Source organism: Panthera pardus, unplaced genomic scaffold (genome assembly GCF_024362965.1).
Source record: "Panthera pardus isolate Hobbes unplaced genomic scaffold, ASM2436296v1 HiC_scaffold_8, whole genome shotgun sequence".
In the NCBI taxonomy this organism is placed as follows: Eukaryota; Metazoa; Chordata; class Mammalia; order Carnivora; family Felidae; genus Panthera; species Panthera pardus.
In genome coordinates this window covers 74,206,891-74,228,829 of record NW_026527013.1, presented here as the reverse complement: position 1 = coordinate 74,228,829, position 21,939 = coordinate 74,206,891, and the positions used below count along the sequence as shown (strand labels likewise).

The 21,939-nt window shown below is 42.2% G+C and overlaps 1 protein-coding gene and 2 long non-coding RNA genes across 7 annotated transcripts in view; 1 reads left to right on the top strand and 2 right to left on the bottom strand.

The window, feature by feature from the left end:
• Positions 1–4,469, top strand: part of POU6F2 (POU class 6 homeobox 2) — a 485,355-nt gene extending 480,886 nt beyond the window's left edge. For 4 of the 5 annotated variants that reach the window (XM_053898237.1, XM_053898234.1, XM_053898233.1 and 1 more), the window contains one exon: positions 3,203–4,469. In XM_053898237.1, the coding sequence (XP_053754212.1) occupies positions 3,203–3,707 (505 nt within the window). In that variant the 3' untranslated portion in view covers positions 3,708–4,469. The remainder of the gene's footprint in view (positions 1–3,202) is intronic. The other variant, XM_053898235.1, reaches the window with a different exon arrangement.
• Positions 1–21,939, bottom strand: part of LOC109268022 (uncharacterized) — a 130,462-nt gene that overhangs the window by 26,305 nt on the left and 82,218 nt on the right. The window lies entirely within an intron of this gene.
• LOC109268024 (uncharacterized) overlaps positions 2,140–21,939 on the bottom strand; it is a 31,540-nt gene continuing 11,740 nt past the window's right edge. Inside the window, exon 2 of the long non-coding RNA XR_008420606.1 lies at positions 2,140–2,563. This is a non-coding gene — a long non-coding RNA (uncharacterized LOC109268024). The remainder of the gene's footprint in view (positions 2,564–21,939) is intronic.

Below are 21,939 nucleotides of genomic sequence, written 5' to 3'. Positions count from 1 at the left end.
AGCGAATGTCATAAAGCTGCCGTTCCCACCATTTCTGCCCAGGGATGGCTCTCAGGATTCTTCCAAGAAAATACACCTTAAAAAGAAAATTAACTGTCTCATGACCGCCGAGGAATGCAGTAGCATTGCCTTCCCAGACACAACTCTAAAAGCACATTTTTCAAAGAAGCCGCTGCTTTACGTGGCGCAGGCAGGGGTAGTGAGAATCTGGCCTCACCTGTCCCCACCCCTCCAAAATAAATACATACATAAATGACAAGCATCCAGCCTTGGTTGTGTTCAAGTTGATCTGGGTCAAGCCGCCAGAAGCAGACCCCGTGCATGCATGTGTGTGTCGCGCTAATCCCATGTTTATGCATGAGGTAACAAAGGCACTTCTGTAAGAGCTTTTTCCTCTTGGGCAATGCCTTATGAGTCCTCCTCCATCAGGAAAAGCCAAGAAACCAACTCTAAACTCATTTAAGTGGATTTTGTTCTTGGTGATCCATGAAATGCTGTCTTTTTATCTGCTCTTTATACTTTTAATGTATTCCCCAAAGGACGGAAGTGTACTTTTCCTGCAGTTTAAGACTAAGGTTATAAATAACATCAGTATGGGGTAGTAGCTTGCAGCTCACATTTTGCTCAATGATTTTCCATAAAACCCATTGATTGTTGTTAAATACAAAAAGCGCCATAGGATCCTCTCACTTCTATGGTCTCCCCTACTGTTTTTTCTTATAAGATACCTCCCTGTAGAAAATAACCTTTATTCAGTCTATACAAGGATACTACTACTGCTGGGAAATTTGTTTCAAGGCTTGTATATGTTATTCCAAACAACATGTACAGAAACATCAACACTAACAAGCAGCATCAATGATATGAATACTGTGGCTCCCTGTCGGGAAACATTAATTTTGTTTCATCTTGACGGCCCCGCGATAAAGGCAGCTACAGGTTTTTAAGTTGTTGCAATTTGTTATTTTTGCTAACGTCCTCTTTGGCTTATTTTTAGTCCTAAAACGTGATTTCCTTTTATTGGTTTAAGTGCCATCTAATGTTTTCCACCAGAGCACATAGTGTGCCTAGGGCATTCCCAATCAAATACGTTGATTTCTAAAGTCTTCCCCAGGGGAAGCCAAGAAAGTCATGGCTGATGAAAAAGAGAGAGACAGACCTCTGGAATTCACTGGATAACAGAATATGTCAGATGCCTTGACTTTACAGCCTTTCTCTAGCTCCTAGTGTTTTGGTGAGCCAGTTCTAGAAGCTAACTACCAAGAGAAAAAAAATGAAAGTCTTGAAAGAGACCATGATCTAACATTGGAACAATTCAGGTTCATTTTAAGAGGTGGGAAGGAATCTGCATTTGAGCCTGCTCACCCAGGTGTCACTTACGAGCTACACTGACTCCCAGGCATGGCTTTGATGAGCCCCTCCTGGTCACAGACACAGAGGAGGAAACACCACCAACACACTGGGCACCCCAGGTGTGTCCCTGCATCCCAAATGCAAGCTTTATCCCTAGAGCCTGTTGTCATGCCATCAAGAGTTTAAACTCTGGGGCTTTCATGGTGAATGATGGTAAAATGTGGTATGTGGCAAATTACCACGGCAATTGGAGCTCCGGGGGGAGCGTGCCTCAGGGGCCAAGCTCATTAAATGATATTAGATGATTAGTTCCTTTTACATTAAAAGCAAAACGTACCTCTTCCCCCTTTGATCAGTAGTGGAAGTTGGTTGGTGTTTTTTTGTTTTGTTTTGTTTTGTTTTTTAAATAAATAAATAACTCCTCGAACCATACATGGAAGGCCATGCTATGGAAATCCAATTAAACCTTGACACTGTTTGCCTGCTATCACAATATCTAAAATTCACTGTCAAAGATAAGATTATGGCCCATAAAAGAAGACTATCCTTTTGTTTTCTTCTGCAAGCGTCCTTATAGAACATACTCCGGCCAACGCAGGTTCATTTTAGCTCTATGAGAACAGACTATTGTAATAAGATGGGCTCTGCAGTCAGACGGTTGTCTTTCAACACACTGACCACTTAAAAAGAGTGTAGCCAGAGAGGATCCAAGAGAGGATCTGTGTATCCCAAGTTGTCATGCTGGAGGGCTGTGAATTTGGATGTAGAACAAACAAGCAAATAAAAGCAAGTGGTCCTTTGGTATATTTCATTGAGAGTGAGTCTGATTTGCCACCATGATGACCTCTTAAAACACTCTATATAATTTCATCCAAGATGCTTCCCATTTTTTAAAAATCAGTGTAGCAGAGGAGTGCTGATGGCAGTTGATACATAGAAGAGCTCATTTACAGAAAATGATATCATTCAAGTACAGTGTGCAGATATCCCACATTAAACACAGCTTGATGCCCTGGTGCAAAAGCACACCATTACACTGGACAGCGTTCAAAAGGCACGACGTGGCCTTAGCACATCCGGGGAGGGGGGTGTTGGTAGCAATTACAAGGTGTCCGGCTGTTTGAGTCCAACAGTAAAGTAGCCATGGGCTGTGTTTCACCTGAAAGGGGCACTTGTTGTTAACTTACATATGGTGCAAATTGTTGGTTACCTGAGACAGAGAAGGGGCGAGGGGAAGGGAGAGACAGAGAGAGAGAGAGAGAGAGAGAGAGAGATTAAAATAAGACATACGCAGAGATGAAAAGAAAGCCATAAAAGAAACGCCTTCCAGTTGCCATCACCGACTATGGTAAGGAACAGCTATAACATTTGCCTAACCGAGTCGGTGGGAGGAGTTTAAGGAAAATGAAACGTGAAACCTAAAAAGAATCATTTCAAATGGAAGGCCACGGCAGCTGTCGTCTCGGATGCCGCTGCCTGGTGTTCATTTTTGCCTTGAGGATTCTGAGGAGGGGGAAATGCGGCCGGCACGATCCGCGTGAAAGCTCAGCTGTCCAGGGTGCACGGGGGGAAAAAGATCTGCGAGTTGTGTCTGTTCCCATCATGATGGCTCGTGTGTCCTGTGGTCTGCACCCTTCCTCACCCCCATCCGCGTGGCTGTGCGGGCTGCATGGGGGCATGAAGCATGCGGGGAGGGGGGCGCGCTGGCTTGAGCGGGGTCGGCTACTTGAGCTGGCTGCTAATCTGGAGTGAATTCGCTCTGCCAGGCAGTCAGGCAGGCAGGCAGGCAGGAGGCCCACCCTGGCAGAGGACTCAGTGTAAGACTGTTCTTTCTCAATTCTCCCCCCAGACACACCATCCTGAGAAGCCACTTTTTCCTACCACAGGAAGCCCAAGAGAACACTATAGCTAGCAGTCTGACAGCCAAACTGAACCCTGGCCTTTTGTATCCTGCCAGGTTTGAAAAGCTGGACATCACCCCTAAAAGTGCCCAGAAGATCAAGCCGGTGCTTGAGCGGTGGATGGCTGAGGCTGAGGCCCGCCATCGAGCAGGTATGCAGAACCTGACCGAGTTTATCGGGAGCGAACCGTCCAAAAAGCGCAAGCGGCGCACCTCCTTCACACCCCAGGCCCTTGAGATCCTCAATGCCCACTTTGAGAAGAACACACACCCCTCTGGGCAGGAAATGACCGAAATTGCCGAGAAGCTGAACTATGACCGGGAGGTAGTTAGAGTTTGGTTCTGCAATAAGAGGCAAGCCCTGAAGAACACAATTAAACGCTTAAAACAGCACGAGCCGGCCACGGCCGTCCCTCTGGAGCCCTTAACAGACTCTCTGGAAGAAAACTCCTAAAGAGACGCCCGCCCAGAATCAGAAGCAAAACCCACAGAAACGAAACTCCACCCTTTGGACTCCACAGACCATAATTGAGAATAATAATTAATAATAATAACAATAAATTGAAAATAAAATTGAAAACTAGCTCCAGTCATCACCCTTGTAAGTAAAGGACTAAGGAGACTACCAAGTGGACGGAATGGTTTATACGTGTCCGTTGGTTTTCCAAAAAGAAAAAAAAAACAATTTTTGAAAATTTTTAAACAAGGCACACACCGCGCCGCAGGTGTGTGCGGTAGGATAGTCCCCTCCCCCACCCATCTCCCCCCAAAGCCAATTTTTTAACGGACTTAAAGCAAACCAAATAACCACATACCTTTTTCTGTACATTATGAAAATGTGAACACATTTTAAGGAAAAAGAAAAACAACTAAACCAAAAAAAAAAACAAAACACAAAAAAACAAAAACAGAAACAAAAACAAAAAAACAAACAAAAAAAAACCAACAAAAACTTTTATCTGTTCAAAGCGAATACAAGCCTGCCACCTGGAGGAGGGACTAGGGACTGCATTCTTTCAGGTTCTAAGTGCTGATTTCACTATGAAACCTATTAACCAAAGTCAGAAACACGGCATTGCAAACGCGATCGTTGGTCTACTCTTCTCTGCGTGTAAAGTTGCGTTAGGAATTTTTACATTTGTACTTAAAGGAAAAATAAGAAGCCTGATTTCTCCCATCTTACCCATCTCTGTCCCCACCTGTGGTGTGGGTGCCATCGTTGAAGCCATTATGTGAGGCTCACTGTTGGTTTTCATTGGGGGTGGGGCGTTCTTTTCTCTTTTTGTTTGTGGGGTTTTTTTGGGGGGGGGGAGGGGGCGACATCCTGGATCGTGTGCCAAAGCATTCATTGCTTTCTTCTCACTATGACTTGCGGGTTTGAGAAAAGAAAATGGAGCCCGCATTTCTCATTTTTCCTCCATTTCTCCATCTCCCTCACATGTGGCCTCCAGGGTCTGCTGGAGGGCCACAGAGTGGGAACCGTGTCCTTTCCACTCAGATCCCGGTGAAATGCAGGAGAGACTCCAAAATAACGAGGGCTTTGCTCGATGAACTGTCAACACTGGCATAAGCTATAATTGTACTCACTGTCCACACCAGAGCTTGGGATTTTTCTCAGTCTGTTGGCCACGTACATGGAGACCTGACCAAAACCAATTTTGTAATATAAACATAAACTGCACATTTGGTTCAATACTTACATCTATGTTATGCTTCTGTGCAAAGCAATTTCTCTCAGAGGTCTGATAGCCAAAGAAATGTCTCAAGATTTCAGTCAAAACACACACATAGCATGCACACACCCATATGCACACACACAAAGAAAACAGGCCAAAAAGAAAGGGATCGTGACTGGATCATTAAAGGCCATCATGTATCCTGTAAATCCCATCTTTTCTGCTACTATTTTCATTCCAGTAGGGATGGCAGACTCTTTTCGGGGGGGGGAGCAGTTGTTCCTGGGATATACAAATAGAGCGGAAAGTTAGAAGACAAATTTAAACAATTGGAATTGGGGGCTGGGTTCTTGAGGGGAAAAGAAGTTGTAGCAATCAAGTGCCTCCACTAGAAGGAAAAAAATCTAGAAGCGGCTTGTCTAACACAGCAGAATAGCCTTCACCATTAGAGCTAGGGGATTATTTCATTTTTCAAAATAACTTACTCAAAAGATCGGTGGGCCGAAATAACCTAGTAGGCCAGAAGGAAAGGGTGAGAGGCGAGGATGGCTGGACAGGTGGACACCCGGATCCCGCAGGTATAGGCAAAATGTGTTCAGTCAAAGGAGCTGGCAAAGAGAACCACCGATGTGCACACCATCTAGATGCAAATGTTCCTGAATAGTTAATTACTAATCACACTCATGTGCTCTGTAGAAGTAAATTATGAAAGAAAAAAAAAACCCTCAAGTTGCCCGACTGAAGAGAAATGTTATCTTCTTTCCCTAACACACTCCCTCCCCCGTGGAAGTTTGAGTTTCTTCTGTCAGCCCCTCGGCTGGTGATGTCAGTGCAATGGTATGAGCGTCTCCACCCCACCCCCCTCCCAGACGGCTCATGATTCACGCAGCAGTCAGGAGGCCACCAGCAAGGAAACTCAGAAAGAAATCCCGCAAGTGGCATCATTCGCCTGTGAAGGTGTTTCCACTGGACCAGTCTGATGCTAACTGGACCACGGCTAATGGACCACGGCTAACTTGATCTTCAATGCCAACGACATCACGGCACCCATTTCGCCACCACCAAATCCACCGCACAAACACCAACAACCCAGAAATCCAAAAACGTATCAATTAAACAGATTTTGTATTCTCCTAGGACCTGCTCCAAATTCCGTCAAGAAAAGCTCCCCAGGAAGAGAAGTTAACAAGAGGACATATAACGGATGCTAAATGTGTAAACATATGCCAGCAGCTGCTGCATAAGGCCTGCTCCGTTCGGAGATCTATAATTGGGAGGGGATAACTAGGACAGTGAAAATAAAAAATAAAAGTGATCTTCCAGAGTGGAATAAAAAAGAAATATATTCATCCCACAGTCGTAAAACCATTCATGTGCAGTGATTTTTTTTATAGTTTTATAATTTTGTATTGTTTTATAAATTATTTATAAGGTGTTGTAATGCTTCTTATATTAATTTTTTACAGATGAATTTTTTGCTACAAGGCATAAAAAGGTGCCTGAACAAATTCTTAGGAATATAAATTATATTGTGTGACTTGTAAGTCTTCGGGACCTCACCTACTGCTTAATTTTTATTATGACATTTCTTATTTCCACTTGTAAACAACTTCATATGCCAACAGCACTTAAGCGTCTTTTATGTTCCCATGAACTGAAGGTTAAGGTTGCCACTAACAAAAAATAAAAGCCACTCCAGGCACATGTGATTGTATTCCAAGCTTCAATATTTTTCTTACATATTCCTAAATCACGGTCAGCTTCATTTCCTTCATGGTTTGATGAGAACGAAAAATGACCAATGTTATATTTCACACTTGTTTGTGGGCTTTTTTCTTCTTTTTCAACCAAAAAAAACATTTTGAACCGCTGAGAGTTTTAATTGCATTTGCAAGGTTTTGGTTTCTATATGTTGTAATCACACCATACACACGCACACACACACAACACACACACACACCCCCCACAAAAGAGAGAACAAAACAGCAAAAGGAGCTAGGAAAAAAGAAAACCAAGTAGAGGCGTATCAAAGAACTCAAGCTATAACCAAAAAGAAATTGTAAAATGCCTTTGCTCATCTTCTCTACGCTGGACCAAAGCTCAGTATTTGTAGGTATATGCACATTGTATAGATATGGCTTAAATGTTGCTGACAATCTTGCAATACTAAACTGTTCCTATTTTAAGAAAAAAAAAAGAAATACAAACTGTTCATCAATGTTTTACCTCAGCACTCTACTTGTACCCAGTTAATGACCAAGCTTAAAAAAAAATGGAGAAAAAGGAAATTGATTTTCATTTCAATGTTTGACTGTAAAATCTGTTTGGATAACATTTTGTAATGAGCTTTTCGTCACGTGGTTTGCTTGTCTTCAACTTGAAATTATGTGAGGCACATTTGTTTATTTGTTGTTAAGAAAGTGATTTTTTTTTGTTTTTGTCCTACGTGCTGTGATCTAGACTGGTCACCAGGGTCACTGATGAGGCACCACAGAGAGCTGCCTCTCCATGCGTGGGGCAGGCAGCAGGAAGGAGGGCAGGAAAACCAACTGGGTTGTTTTGAAAAAATCATCATGATGAGAAGTTGACATGATGGACTTGTGACCAAGAAGCCAAACTGGATATTTAAAAGCTCCTTACTTGCTCTGACATTGAAACCAAAGCTGATTTATCTGCACAGGTTGCTTAATGTTTAAAAAAAAAAAAAAAAAAAAAAAAAACCTGACGAAACTGTACTTAATCTAGAGCAATATCTGTATGGTCAGTAAAGCTGCACTTTGTGTATTTCTTAACAGCTTCAGATCTGTCACTTTTAATTTGTACCATAAAAAATAAAGAATTGTTTGACATGAGCTTCTAGGCTAAGCGTGTCTTCAACTCAGATATGTCATTTAAATTGCAAGCATGTAAATGAGCGTGTGTTGTAATGGTAGCTGTTAAGAAGAGGAAGGGAATCCAGGCAGACCGGTTAATGTCATGATTGTTTCAACTTTCCAATAAAATACTAGATAAATTAGGACTCCGTTGGTTGCAGGTTACAGAAATCCAACTTAAACTTGCAGAAACAAAAAGAGATCATGCTGTTTTGACCCGACCAGGAGCACAGCTGGATACAGTGGTTCCAAGCAGCTCATCGGCTTGCCCTGCTCGGCTTCCTTCTCCGACGGAGACCCCAGATGTTGAGTCTTGTGCGCCTGTCTCTAAATGAGGAGTTGTGCTGGGGAATGAGGTACTTGAATCGGCCACTCAGGGTCACAGACCCTTCCTGTCTATTGGCGGGGGGGGGGGGGGGGTCCATGTGATAACAACCCTGCAGGACCCCAAGGATGAAGGAGGAAGTCTCCACAAGACCCTGAAGACAGAAGACGGAAACTATATAGTAGGCAGACAAAACCCGCAGCCACCCCAGTCTCCTACTAACACCCAGCTGTGTGTCATGTATTATAGAGGATTCTGCTCTTAAGCAATGTCTGTCAGTGCATGTTCTAGAAAATTTTGGCATTTAGAATATGCTCCTGATTCAGTTTAACGTGAATTAATGTTGTTTTGTAATTTACTAAATCAAAAGGAAGGTGGGTATATCTTGTCAAAATACCAGCTAAAAAAAATATTTTTAATTAGAATCACAATCTGCATATCTTTAATGACCTTCAGCAAACATTTCTTATGCTACATGGAGGTCCATACATCAACTTCATCTTGTGATTGATAGAAGTGCTTCAGGGCAAGCAAAAGAACCAAAAATCGGAGTGTCCGTACATTATAAATAGGCAAGGAAAGTGGCCAGGAAGCTCCGAGATGGATTTTTAAGAGGAGCAAAAAAAATGCTGATACTTCTGCCTTCGTGGGCAGTGAAAGACAAAATATAGTCGTTGTCAAGCTTTCTTTCCATTTAAAATACTCTAAAAATACTCTGAGCAAAGGTCGTGCCTATAATTAAGCCTATTATTATAAAATATGTTTGATAATATACCTTTAAAAAGATAGCCATCTCAACTATACTCAAATTAAAAATAAAATATGTCAAAGAGGTACCTGGACTTCCATCTTCATTACAGCATTATTCACAGTAGCCAAGATATAAAAATAAATGGGGTTGTCTTTTGTTCATTATAGAAATGCTTAATATACTGAAGGGACACAATTATTTCAACTGTCACAATAAAAATCTACTAGTTTCCACCTACCAACATTGGCACGTTCGGCAAAGTTGGGTTCTACCGTCATGCTGGGCCGAAGAGAAAGACCAGGAAAATATCAACTTAAAAAGTCATAATTGTCTCCATGCTTAATAAGGACATTCCAGCACCAATAATACAATATTTGGGCAACAACCACTGATATAAATATAATTTCTTTGTAACTATATATCTGAATCACTTTATTAATATACTTTACCTATTATAAGTCTTATAATAAAACCTAATAAAATAGAAAACAAAAAGATGAACATAAAATAAGATCCCCACCACTTACATTCAGTCATTCCATACTCCACAAATACCTGCTAAACACTTCCTATGTGCCAGAAACTTTTTGTTGTGGACACGCAGAAATAAACAAAATGAATCCTTGTCTTTAAGAAACTTAGAATCACTCCAGGTTTCTTGTGTTGTAATATTTCACAAATAAATTTCAGAATCTAAATGATGAAACACAGTTCTGAAGCTGATTTGAAACCAGTAAATGAACGGGCAGAAATAGCCCGAGTTCCAAGACAATCACCAATACCCGTTTTAAAAGGCTCCAAAGGCTGTCCCAATACAATTTTCCACTAAGCCAACCATATACGTGTCATCTGTTCAGCGGCAAGTGTAGCAGGACAATAGTTGATGAAGTTAATCAAAAATCCGTAGTTGGAAAGAGTTCAGGAGCAAGCTGTCACAAAGCAGATGAAACCAGCTCCTCATTAACTCACACAGGTCTGGGTTCCTTCTCCATCATTCCTCCCTTTGAAAGGAGTCTAAGCAAACAGCCCTTGAGAACCTTTCTGCTTATCGGCACTACCAAGAGAAAGCCATGGTCAAGGGAAAAAGAAGACACCTGTGGAGGTTTTCTATGTATTAGGTGAAAATCTATCTAGAACATATGAAACATCACTGTGTTTTCTTAAAGCGGATTGTGGACATAATTTACATTCTTCTTTATGGGCTCTCTCCATCTATCTTCATCTATCTCCACTTATTTTGTTTTGTTTTGTTTTGTTTTGTTTTGTTTATTTATTTTGAGAGAGAGAAAGAGCATGTGTGCTCACACATGAGCCGGGGAGAGGCAGAGAGAGAAGGAGAGAGAGAATCCCAAGCAGATTCTTCACTGTTAGCACAGAGCCCGAAGTGGGGCTTCATTTCACAGTTTGGGAGATCATGATCTGAGCCCAAATCAAGAGCCAGACGCTCAACCAACTGAGCCACCCAAGCGCCCCTTTATCCTTGTTAATGGCTCCACCCATCAGCGATCCAAAGCAGAGGTCTAGAAGTCATCCTTGACCCCTGTACACACCCACATACACATCTCCAAGTCACCACAAATCCTGGCAATTGTGCCTCATGAATTCCTTTTGACTCTGTTAACCCGAAAATGAGGAGCCACAGTAAGAGGCAAACGAGCACTTATTTGGCATCAAAGAATTGCAATTCAGGGAGAAAAGATTCAGGTGGAAACCCAAATAGCGTCCTGCTTGTAGGATGGAAGGAAGCAAGGGGTTATCATAAGGAGAAGGAAGAGGGACAGTTACATGAGTTGAGGGGGAGAGAAAGCTTTTCTATAGGTGTTAACAGGCTAAGCTGCTCTGGGTTAAACACTCTGTCTTCAGAAAGTCCACAACCATCAGCCTTGTGATCAGGAGGTCCATACTCGCACCGACTTCTCAAGCAATTGTTTAAACAATTGCCGTTTTCAATGAGAAAGAATGAAATATGGCCCTTTGTAGCAACGTGGATGGAACTGGAGAGTGTTATGCTAAGTGAAATAAGCCATACAGGGAAAGACAGATACCATATGTTTTCACTCTTATGTGGATCCTGAGAAACTTAACAGAAACCCATAGGGGAGGGGAAGAAAAAAAAAAGAGGTTAGAGTGGGAGAGAGCCAAAGCATAAGAGACTCTTAAAAACTGAGAACAAACTGAGGGTTGATGGGGGGTGGGAGGGAGGGGAGGGTGGGTGATGGGTATTGAGGAGGGCACCTTTTGGGATGAGCACTTGGTGTTGTATGGAAACCAATTTGACAATAAATTTCATATATTGGAAAAAATAAAAAAATAAAAATAAACAATTGCCGTTTTGCCCAGTCCAAACAAAGACAGGTAAGACCATTTCTCTGCAGCCGCCACTCCTGGTTTGTTTTTTTGTTTTTTTGTTTTTTTTTTTTTTTTATTTATTTTTGGGACAGAGAGAGACAGAGCATGAACAGGGGAGGGGCAGAGAGAGAGGGAGACACAGAATCGGAAGCAGGCTCCAGGCTCTGAGCCATCAGCCCAGAGCCCGACGCGGGGCTCGAACTCACGGACCGCGAGATCGTGACCTGGCTGAAGTCGGACGCTTAACCGACTGCGCCACCCAGGAGCCCCTCCTGGTCTGTTTTTAAATGGCTGCAGTCATGTCAGTTTTCCACACTCTGTCTCCTGGTCTCCATCCCCTACTGCCACTACTTAGTTCAAACCTGCCCACCTCTCACCTGGACCACCTTGACATGCTCCTCCTGGTCTCTCTACCCATCCTATACTTGCCCCCCAAGATATCATTCTAAAAGGCCAACGTGAACCTATTTCTCTCTTAAAATCTTCCCTATGCTAACCATTGCCTTCTGAATGAACATGAAACTCCAGCACAGCTGGCCCTTTCATGACCTGGCCCTTATTTACTTCTTTAGCCTCACCTCTCATCAATTCTCAAACCAAACTTCCTAAAATTTCTTCGCTACCCAAGGAACATTCTGTGCTTCTGCTTGGGACATCCATCCACTGCACTGTTAACCTATCCAACTTCTACCCATTCTTTAAGGCTCAATTCTGTTCAATTCCACAAAATTGCTACTGGATTTCCACCATGTGCCAGGCACTGGGCTGCTTTCAGCGTACGTGTACTGAGCTTGCATGTTTATCGGTCACCACTTACATGTTACAAAATCACTGCCACAGACCTCTGAATGACCTACGGATTTGGCTTACCTGTGGACTTGGAGTTTGGCAATATATTCTTTTAGCCAGTTGTCATTTGTATGTGGCAGACGTTCCTGTAACGGTAATTTTATATCTGTATAATTTTTAAAGTTCTTTCATGTACAGCAGTCCCCCCCCTTATGCACAAGGGAGATGGTCCAAGACCCCCAGTGGATACCTGAAGCTATGGACAGTACTGAACCCTATATATACTCTGTCTTTTCCTATAATACACAGTGATGATAAAGTTTAATGTACAAACTAGGCACAGTAAGAGATTAGTAACGATAACTAATAATAAAGAGGAACAATTATAGCAATATGCTGTAATAAAAGTTATATGAATGTGGTCTCTCTCTCAAAATGTCTTACTGTACGGTACACATCCTTCTTCTTGTGATGAGGAGACCTGATCAAATGCCTAGTGATGAGATGATGTGAGGTGAACGACGTAGGCATTGTGACACAGCATTGAGCTACTACTGATTTTCTGAAGATACATCAGAAGGAAGATCATCTGCTTCCAGGCTGGTTAACCATGGGTAACGGAAACCACGAAAAGCGACACCATGGATAAGAGGGGACTACTGTACTTTTTTTTTTATTTGCTCCTAACATAAGCCCTTGGACGTGTAGGAGTTTCTATTTTAGAGATGAGAACTAAGTATCATAAAATTAATGGGCTTGACCAAGAACTCAGAGTTCATGAGTACGGCTGGCATTTAAATATATTAGGAATTAGAGTATTCACCGAGGTGGATACACATTGAACTCCTGTGAAATGGTGTCTGATGCCTGTCTAAAGTACAGTATTTGACATATGGTATAGTTCAGGAAAGGCTGCTGTTGAAGATAAATTCCAATTATCTAATTACCAAGTCCACCATGATTTAGGTGAATGTAGCCTGAAAGATTCCTGCTTGGCAGAAATAGTAAAAGATACATAAATGGAAGTTAGAAATGACTGTATATGTCATACGATTCCAACATCACCAAGAGTCACGGGCTCCTCGTAAAAATACAGACTTCCAATTGTTCCAAAGGCAGATGGGTTGAAACCAACTGAAAAGCAAAAGAGAAAGTTTCTAAATCCTTCAGGTTGTTTGACTAATCTCATCAGCAAGTGAAGAACATGAAATAAGCGTAGAAACAGGAAGCTGGCCTGGACCAGCAAGTCCACTCCAGAATTTTTCTTTGATACTCCCATGTCACCCTTAAGAATTTTGGTTGTGCTCCCAACTGTCAAGTGCTTCTAGCTTCAGCAGACCTGATGGGTTGTCATTTAGGAACAAGGCCCACTCTCTTCATTGCTTTATTTGTACTAGTACAGTCTGGCATCTGTGTGGCAGCCTTTGTATGTGTCAGTGGGCTTCATTATCAAGGTCATTAGGGCATTACCTCTGAATATGGTGATGTTTCTAGAATGTTTGGCTATTTGCACACAGGCGATGGTAAGGAAGCCAGTATAATTACACAGATCCAGAACTGAAGTAGCTTCAAAACCTGAACTTCAGTGAAAGAGTAAGAGACCCACATGCAATAACATTAGTAATGAACCATATTACTGATGCCCCTTCCAGATGCTCTTATTATGATGCTGGATAAAAGCAGAAAGGAGACAGGCATGTCTTAGATTCCTACTATATGTATGTATTACGTCCTCATTTCCAAATTGCGCCCTCTTATCTGAGATTTGCAGCCTTGCCTACACTTACTTATGCTACTAATAAATGTTCTCATAGAGGAAGATCCATCAAGACTTACTTACATCCCAACTGACTAAACTCTCCAACTAATGCCTCATCGAAGTGGATCACTGGGCCTCAGATGAGTCTACTTTGGATCCTGTGGTTCTGGTCACTTAGACCACATCGTGACTACAGACAAAGGAAGAGAGATCAATTGGGAAACATTTTTGCTTGGTTTTGCTTTCAGTTTTTCTTGCTGACACCTTGTATTTTATAAGTAATCTGTGTTTGTGGAAGAAAAATCAGAAAATCCCAAGAAACAAAGAGTTTCCATTGTCAGCATATTATAGTTCAACTGTTTATCTTTTTATTGGTCTATTTTAACATTTATGAGCTGCCTAATGTGATTATCTTGAACTACAGAGACAGAGGGCAAATCAGGAAATCAAAAATGGAACTCATGTAGCTTGAAATCCCATCTCTATGAAGCACCACAGCTGCATGAGTCGCCCAAACTCAGGAATTATTCTCCCAAAATTTTCGTTAGACCCATCACACAGCTCACCTTAGAGGAAAACACAACAGCCCCCTGGTTGTCCAGGAGATGTGATGCCTGAGACTGTTTCCACACAGGCTTTACTAACCAGGCAAGAGGTACTAGTGAAGAAAAGTAGGTTCTAGTCATGGAGACATGCATCCCCAGGTATTGGCAGGACTGTAGTGCCGAACATCATGAATTCCTTCTTAGGTTGAGAACTTCTGCCTTACGTTAAAAAAAAAAAAAAAAAAAAAAAATGGTTTCCTCTCCATATAAGTCCAAACCATATCAACACTTTGGGTGACCATATCACGTTCACATCAAACATTATACACACGCGCCCAATGGAGAACCAGTCTAGGCTATAACAGCACAGAAAGATAACTTAAACCCATCAAACCCATTCCCTGCCATCTAATTTGACAACACACACCCCAACACACACACATCAAATATAAGATACTACTAGTTTTTCCCTTTTGGAGAAAAGAAAACTAAAGCAGAGAGAGGCTGTCTCAAGCCCTAAGTCTCACGGCTAGTCACTGGAACAATGAAGATAAGAGACCAGGTCTGTCTAGGCTTTAAGGCCTACTTGTCAAGGCCGTACTGAAATATCCTCCAAGCCCACCAACAAAATTCAGGTTCTCCCGAACCTAGATGCCCATGGAATGCGTGGGCATACCTTTTGTGACACTTCTGTTTCTTCCCAGCATGATTTTCCCTCCCAATGCCTGCCACCATGTCTTTTTTTGCCCTTCCAGTTTCATGGTGAAAAAACACAGCAGGATCACCCACATTGCAAGAACAAACCCTGGGGCTGACAGTGCACTTCCTTCAGCCCCCAATGCTCACCACCAGTGTCCACCTCAGACCTCTCAGAGAGAGGAGGCACACGGCCAGCCTGAGAGACGATGAATGCCCTAAATACCAACAGATGTTGAACTTTTTCAGCCAAACTACGATAAATCATACCAAAATGGCCCAGCCTTCCTCTCCAGACCTGAGCAGAGAGAGATGGGAAGGATGGTTTGGAGGCCTGCTGATGATAAATGTCTACTTTGGTTACACATCAGGGGGGCATTTTGAAGGGAATGCTGTTAAGAACAACAGGCATGAACAGACTTCCCTTTAATATTGGTGATTAAACAAAATACTACTCATTTGGTTCTCATTCATATGTTGCTTTTCACGAGAATTACAGTTATAATAGAGGTCATAAACTCAAATATTTACAGTGCTGAGAAGTAAAGTGTATGAGTAAAATGAACCCAGGAGAACAGTATAAGAAGAAGGATAAAAAGGAACTGACACTTGGCTTCAATGTCAGGGACGATACGATGTGGTATGGAGTGTGGTGGGCTGGAGAACACGTGCCTTATCTAAAGGACGTAACCTTGCCTCAGCTCTGGCCTCTCATCACTGTGTGGGAAAGCAGGACCAGCATCGGCAGTCCTTCCAGTTTTTCCAGAAAAGCTGAAAGCCCTTATTTTTATGTGAATTATCCTAACTTATAAATGTCAGCAACAATTTTTTTTTAATTTAAATATATAGGGACCAAGCAAAATCTATCTAAACACTCTTGGGTTTTGGCCTCTGAATATAATAACTAGACAACTCATAAATTATGAAATCCGGGAACTTGCTGCTCATTATTTAAGTAATCTGGTGATATGTTCACCTGCCCAACACTGTGATTGCAGAAACAGTGCCCCATTCATTTTTTAATATCAAGTACCTACACTGAATATACACTAAGTGCTCAACGAACATTGATTGAGGTCAAGTACAATATCACCACCAAGCTGATCCTTTAGTGGCTATGGTCCTTGGGGACCCCCATGTTACACGGGGAAAACAAAAGGTACTGGCCTGTGATATATGGGAAATGTATTGACCTGATGTCTCCCAGCACCTGGCATCTCAAGCCCAGCTCAGTGTCTTCCCTAATTCTCTTCTAATTCAGTTTCCTTCCCCAACTTTATAATACCAGTGCCATCAGCGTTTATAATAAGGTCTTTATCAAGAAAAGGAGGAGGGAGGACCTGCACATTTTACTATGATGGATTGAAAACACTGATACACTTGTTGGTGTATTTAGACCATTCATATATAAAGGAATTATTGATGTAGTTAGATTAATATTTACCATATTTGTAACGGCTTCTATTCATTGCCCTTGTTCCTTGTTTCTTTTCTTGTCTTCCCCTCCCCTTTTTTTTTTCTGCCTTCACTGGTTTACTTGAGCATCTTATATGATTCCCTTTCTCCCCTGTGTCAGCATATCAATTATACTTCTTTATTTATTTTTTTAGTGGTTGCCCTAGAGTTTGCAGTACACATTTACAATTAACCCAAGTCCACTTTCAAATGATGGCATACTGCCTCCTGGAGCTGTCCAAGTATTCTCGAACAGAATATTCCCTATCCTTCCTTGCTGTTCCTTATAATATTGCTGTCATTCACTCACATGTAAGCTGTAATGACTAAATACATTGTCATTATTATTTTGAACCAACTATTATCTGTTAGATCAACTAAGAATAAGAAACACAGGGGCGCCTGGGTGGCTCAATCAGTTAAGCATCTGACTTCAGCTCAGGTCACAATCTCATGGTACATGAGTTTGAGCCCCGTATCAGGCTGTCTGCTGTCAGCACAGAGCCTGCTTTGGGTCCTCTGTTCCCCTCTCTCTGCCTCTCCCTTGCTCACTCTCTCTCTCTCTCTCTTTCAAAAATAAATAAACATTTTTTTAAAGAAAGGAAATACTTAAAAAAAAAAAAAAAAAAAAGAGTAAGCCTGGGTGGCTTAGTCAGTTGAGTGCCTGGCACTTGATTTCAAGTCTTGTCATGATCTCATGGTCATGAGGTCAAGCCCAACATCAGGTTCTGTACTGAGATGGAACCTTCTTAAGATTCTCTCTCTTTCTCTCCCTTTCCCCCTCCCCTGCTTGTATGCGTGTGTGTTCTCTGTCTCTAAAATTAAAAAAAAAGAATAAGAAAAACGAAATGTTTCATCTTACCACCATTTGTTCCTTCTATAATGCCCTTGCTTTATGTAGACCTTTGTCTCTGACCTATATTAAATTCCTTCTCTCAGAAGAATTATTTCCACATCTCTTTCAGCACAGGTCTCTTGACAACGAACTCCCTCCATTTTTTGTTGTCTGAGAAAGTCTGTGTTTCTTCTTCGCTTTTGAAAGATAATTTCACTGGATACAGAATTCTAGGTTGGTGGCCTCTGTCTTCCAACACTTTAAATATTTCACTCCACTTGCTTCTTGCTTGCGTTATCTGAAGAGAAGTCTGATGTACAAGTGAGGGGTTTTCTTCTCTATTTGTAATGCTCTTTGTAATATCGCTTTCATTTCAAAAGGGAAGGTTATATAATAGTATTAAATAATCTTAAGGGATTTAAATAGTTCTTTCAAAAATTTTTAAAAAATTTTATAAAGGTTATTAGAGCTAGAAAAATCATAATAGAAGGGAAGAGTTGATTGAACTTTCTAAAAATTATTTTGGGTTCATAAGGTAAAAATGCAGAGAACCAAATCCAAGGCTCCTAAAGCCACCTTCTTATCCCTGAGGATGATAGTCACGTCACATTGAACTTCAGGCTACAATAAAACCACAGAACACTGCCACATAATGTACCGATAAATGAAATACTTCCACCATGTGAAAATATTTGTGTTTTCAATCCAAATGGAGCATTTTACCAGCGTACCTGCTTCATTGCGTCTCATTGGTTTGGGCCCACATCTCGGCCCACCAAGGTATTTCTCCCCATGATTCTGCCATTTAACAAAAATACTTGCTTGCTCTCAAAGTCTGAGGCCAGCTTTTTGGAGATTCTAAGTGGATGCCTTCGGCCACAAGTTGCAGAAATCACCTCTGCTTTCTTAGATAAAAAGAGGGGATTCATAGAGAGGGAATTAAGACCTCAGAGAATGGACGTGTGCCTGGGTGATCCGGAGAGGAAAATGTACCGGATCTGTCTCTTGAGGACTAAGAAATGGAAAGCACAACTATCTTTTTGTAGCACCAGCCTCTCTAAACATACTTTCTCCACCATTCTTGGATGTCATCACCCAGAACTCTGATGTTGCCTCTATCTTGAATGAACGCTAAAATACCTTTGTCTTGTTTGGATTTGCTCAAGAGAGTAGCTAATAGGTCAGAACTCTGCCTCATGACTGAAAGCCAGGGGGTGGGGAGAGAAAAAGCCTTAGGCTTTTTACTATCAAGAGTGAGAGGCCAGGCCCCACACACTACACCATGAAAACAACACACCATGGGGAATCCCCCCAGTTGAGCAGTTAGGATTGGACACTGGAAAGTCAGATAAATATCAAAGTTCACCATAAATAGGGTATTTTTATTTCAACAAGTATTTTGGAATAACACAGAGCAGAATTGATATTCAGAGGCTCTCTACCACGGCAGGTAGAACTGTGGATCATAATCAGCCTCTGTTCTGAGTGGCTTGCGTTGTAAAATACTTTGAATATCATCCTGATGCCATCCTGTACATAAAGCTATATGAAGCAGATTGAGCGAAATAAGATGGGTGACAGTGTTAGGTAATATAATTTTAGGTCAAATAGAAAGATGCGATTAATAAGTAATGAGACCACTTTGCTGGTGTGGTTTCTAAATGAGCTCCAAGGACAATTCCAAAGGAGGAGCCCAGAGGTTTTTGATCTTTGGCAGCAGCAGGAGAATAAGGAGGCTATGGCGAGGGATAGTCTGGTTTTTGCTGCGTTTGTTTTTTGTATGTAAATGCTGCTCTTTTTAAGGTCCCAGGATAAATGTAGCCATATTTCTTTTTCGAATCTTTCCTGCACAAAGAAAATATGACTGACCAACTGTTCTTAGTCATGAGCTTTGCAAAGAACCATGATAAGCAACTTGGTCCAAGAAAGGGACTAAACGAAGCATTTCTTTCTAGGGGAGTCAAGGTGTTCAAATCACCTGACATCCACACCAGTGAGAGACAGTTGCAAGGAAAGGCATCACAATGAGTAACACGAGTACGCATTCAACGGACCAAAAGGATCAACATAAAGAGGAAAAAACAAACGGGACTCACAAGGTAAAATTTTTAAAAACCAAATTTTAGATGTTAGGGCTGAGAAAACAAACCACCGGGGCCAGAGAAAGTCCCTGCTGGAGACAGCCCTGTCTGTTCACTAAACCCTTTTGGTTTTCATCTGCTTGGCTCTGAACACCCAGAGAGAGGCCTCTGTCTGCAGACCTCTCCCCACACCCCACTCCCCCACGTGAGAAGTTGGATCCATCATAACTGAAGTTTCCCTCATTCCGAGGAGGCCCATTATTCTTTGCTGTACTTTTAACGACGGTCAATAACTTGTCCCTTTTCCTTCCGTTATTATATTCCTCAGTATTTATAGACGCATCAGTGGTTTCTTTCCTTCAAAATGTGCATATTCAATTCCCTCAATCCCAGCTGACTGCAAAATGCATGATTTTGAAAAGAGTAGGGAGGAGAGGGAGAAACGAGGGTCATCTTTATGATCCTTTGCATATCCCCAGTTTATCAATGTCTCCTCAATAATGTGGAAGGCCAAGCTGGACCAGGCATTTAGTGCTTTAAGTGGGCACATCTACCAGCCCTCCCTACATATTGATCAGCTGATTGATTTTTAAGATTTATAGAAATGCACTCACTGCCAAGGTCTCTGGGCACCTCTATGACAGTAACATTAAGCAACATAAAGAGGTAGATGTTCCTTGTCCCAAAGGTTTCCTCTTGCCACTCAAGAGGCTTTTTTTTTAATGCACATTAAAAGGTAGACTTGATGCCATGCACTGAAGGTCGTCTGAACAAGGTTTGCTCAGAAAGCAAAAGGAAAAAGTTTTCTCAGCCCTGGAAAGCACCTGTTCAGCAGCAGCAGCTCTTTTTTGTTTGGGTCCCGTTGTCCTTCCTGGATGTCCTGGACGTCCTAATGGACAGGCCTCAAGACTCCCGCACACAAGTGACCACCACTTCCTTGCCAGTGACAACCTTAGCCCCACTTTGTTTTCTCATCTCCTAGATAAAAATTGGCGAGATTCTCAATCACTGAACTGCCGCTCCCCATTTCCCAAAAGCACCCAATCGAGAATGAGCCTCACTTCCTTAAACCCTCCCTGACATCACTCCGCACAAACCCAAGTCCTATAGCAAGTCTCCCCTGACTCCTCGTCCCCAGACACCCACCCGTGGTGCCCCTACTATGCGGTTTCCCTTGCTGCTGCTGCTGCTGCTGCTGCTGCAGCAAGGGAATGGAGTGAATTTTGTTAGACTATAGGAGTGTTTCTGGTGGCTTTTGATGGATAGGCTTTGGCAGTACCTGGAAGTGAGGCGCCACCATAATAAATACTTTAAAAAGTACCCCTGGTGGGGGGGGGGGGCGCTGAGTGGCTCAGTAGGTTAAGCGTCCGACTCTTGGTTTCGGCTCAGGTCATGATCTCACGGTTCCATGAGTTTGAGCCCCACATTGGGCTCTGCGCTGATGGTGCAGAACCTGCTTGTGATTTTCTCTCTCCCTCTCTCTCTGCCTCTTTCTCTCTCCATCTCTCAAAATAAACAAATAAATTTATAATTTAAAAAGTATATATCACTGGCTAATAAGTAATTAGTGCATTGAGGAACCGGTTATTGGAGGCTACGAAGATGATACACGGCATGAGGTGGTGAACCATGGGTAAAATGTCACCTGTGATTGCTTGGAAGGTAAATAATGTTCTTCATGGACTTGCAGCTCTAGGGAGATGGTTGGAAAACAGAGCATTAGTAGACGTGTTGGCTGTTGCTGGCAGCTGTTGACAAGGTACCAGAAGAAAAAGATAAGTTCAGGAAAGTATCTGCAGGGTGCCAGTAAGAATGAGACAGGTAAGAGTCTGGAAATTCAGGGACTTGTAGGCTGAAAGAAGAAAGCCATTCAACCCCAACTGGGAAAAGAGAAAAGTGAGGTGGCCTCTGACTAATAAGGGCAAATAAGACTCAGCCTTTTAAAGTTTTTTTTTCATTATTTTTTTAACGTTTATTCATTTTTGAAAGAGAGAAAGAGACAGCACAAGCAGGGGAGGGGCAGAGAGAGAGAGACATGGAATCCAAAGCAGGCGCTAGGCTCTAAGCTGTCAGCACAGAGCCCAACGGGGGGCTCTAACTCATGAACCGTGAGATCATGACCTGAGCCTCATGACCTGAGCCGAAGTCGGACACTTCGGCCAACTGAGCCACCCAGGCACCCCTTTAAAGGGTCACTACTATGAACCATTGTTAAAAACTTTAAGGGCACCTGGGTGGCTCAGTTGGCTGGGAGTCCAACTTCAGCTCAGGTCATGGTCTCACTGTCCCGAGTTCCAGCCCCATGTCCAGCTCTGTGCTGATAGTTCAGAGCCTGGAGCCTGTTTCAGATTCTGTGTCTCCCTCTCTGTCTCTGCCCCTCCTCCACTCGTGCTCTGTCTCTCTGTCTCTCTCAAAAATAAATAAACATTAAAAAAATTTTACAACCTTTGAATGGGTTCAAGCATCTCAGAGGAAAGGTTCAACCAAGGGTGTGGTGTGCAGAAAATCCTTTCTGTTAGAATATCTCAGTCCATAGAGACAAAGTGTGGATC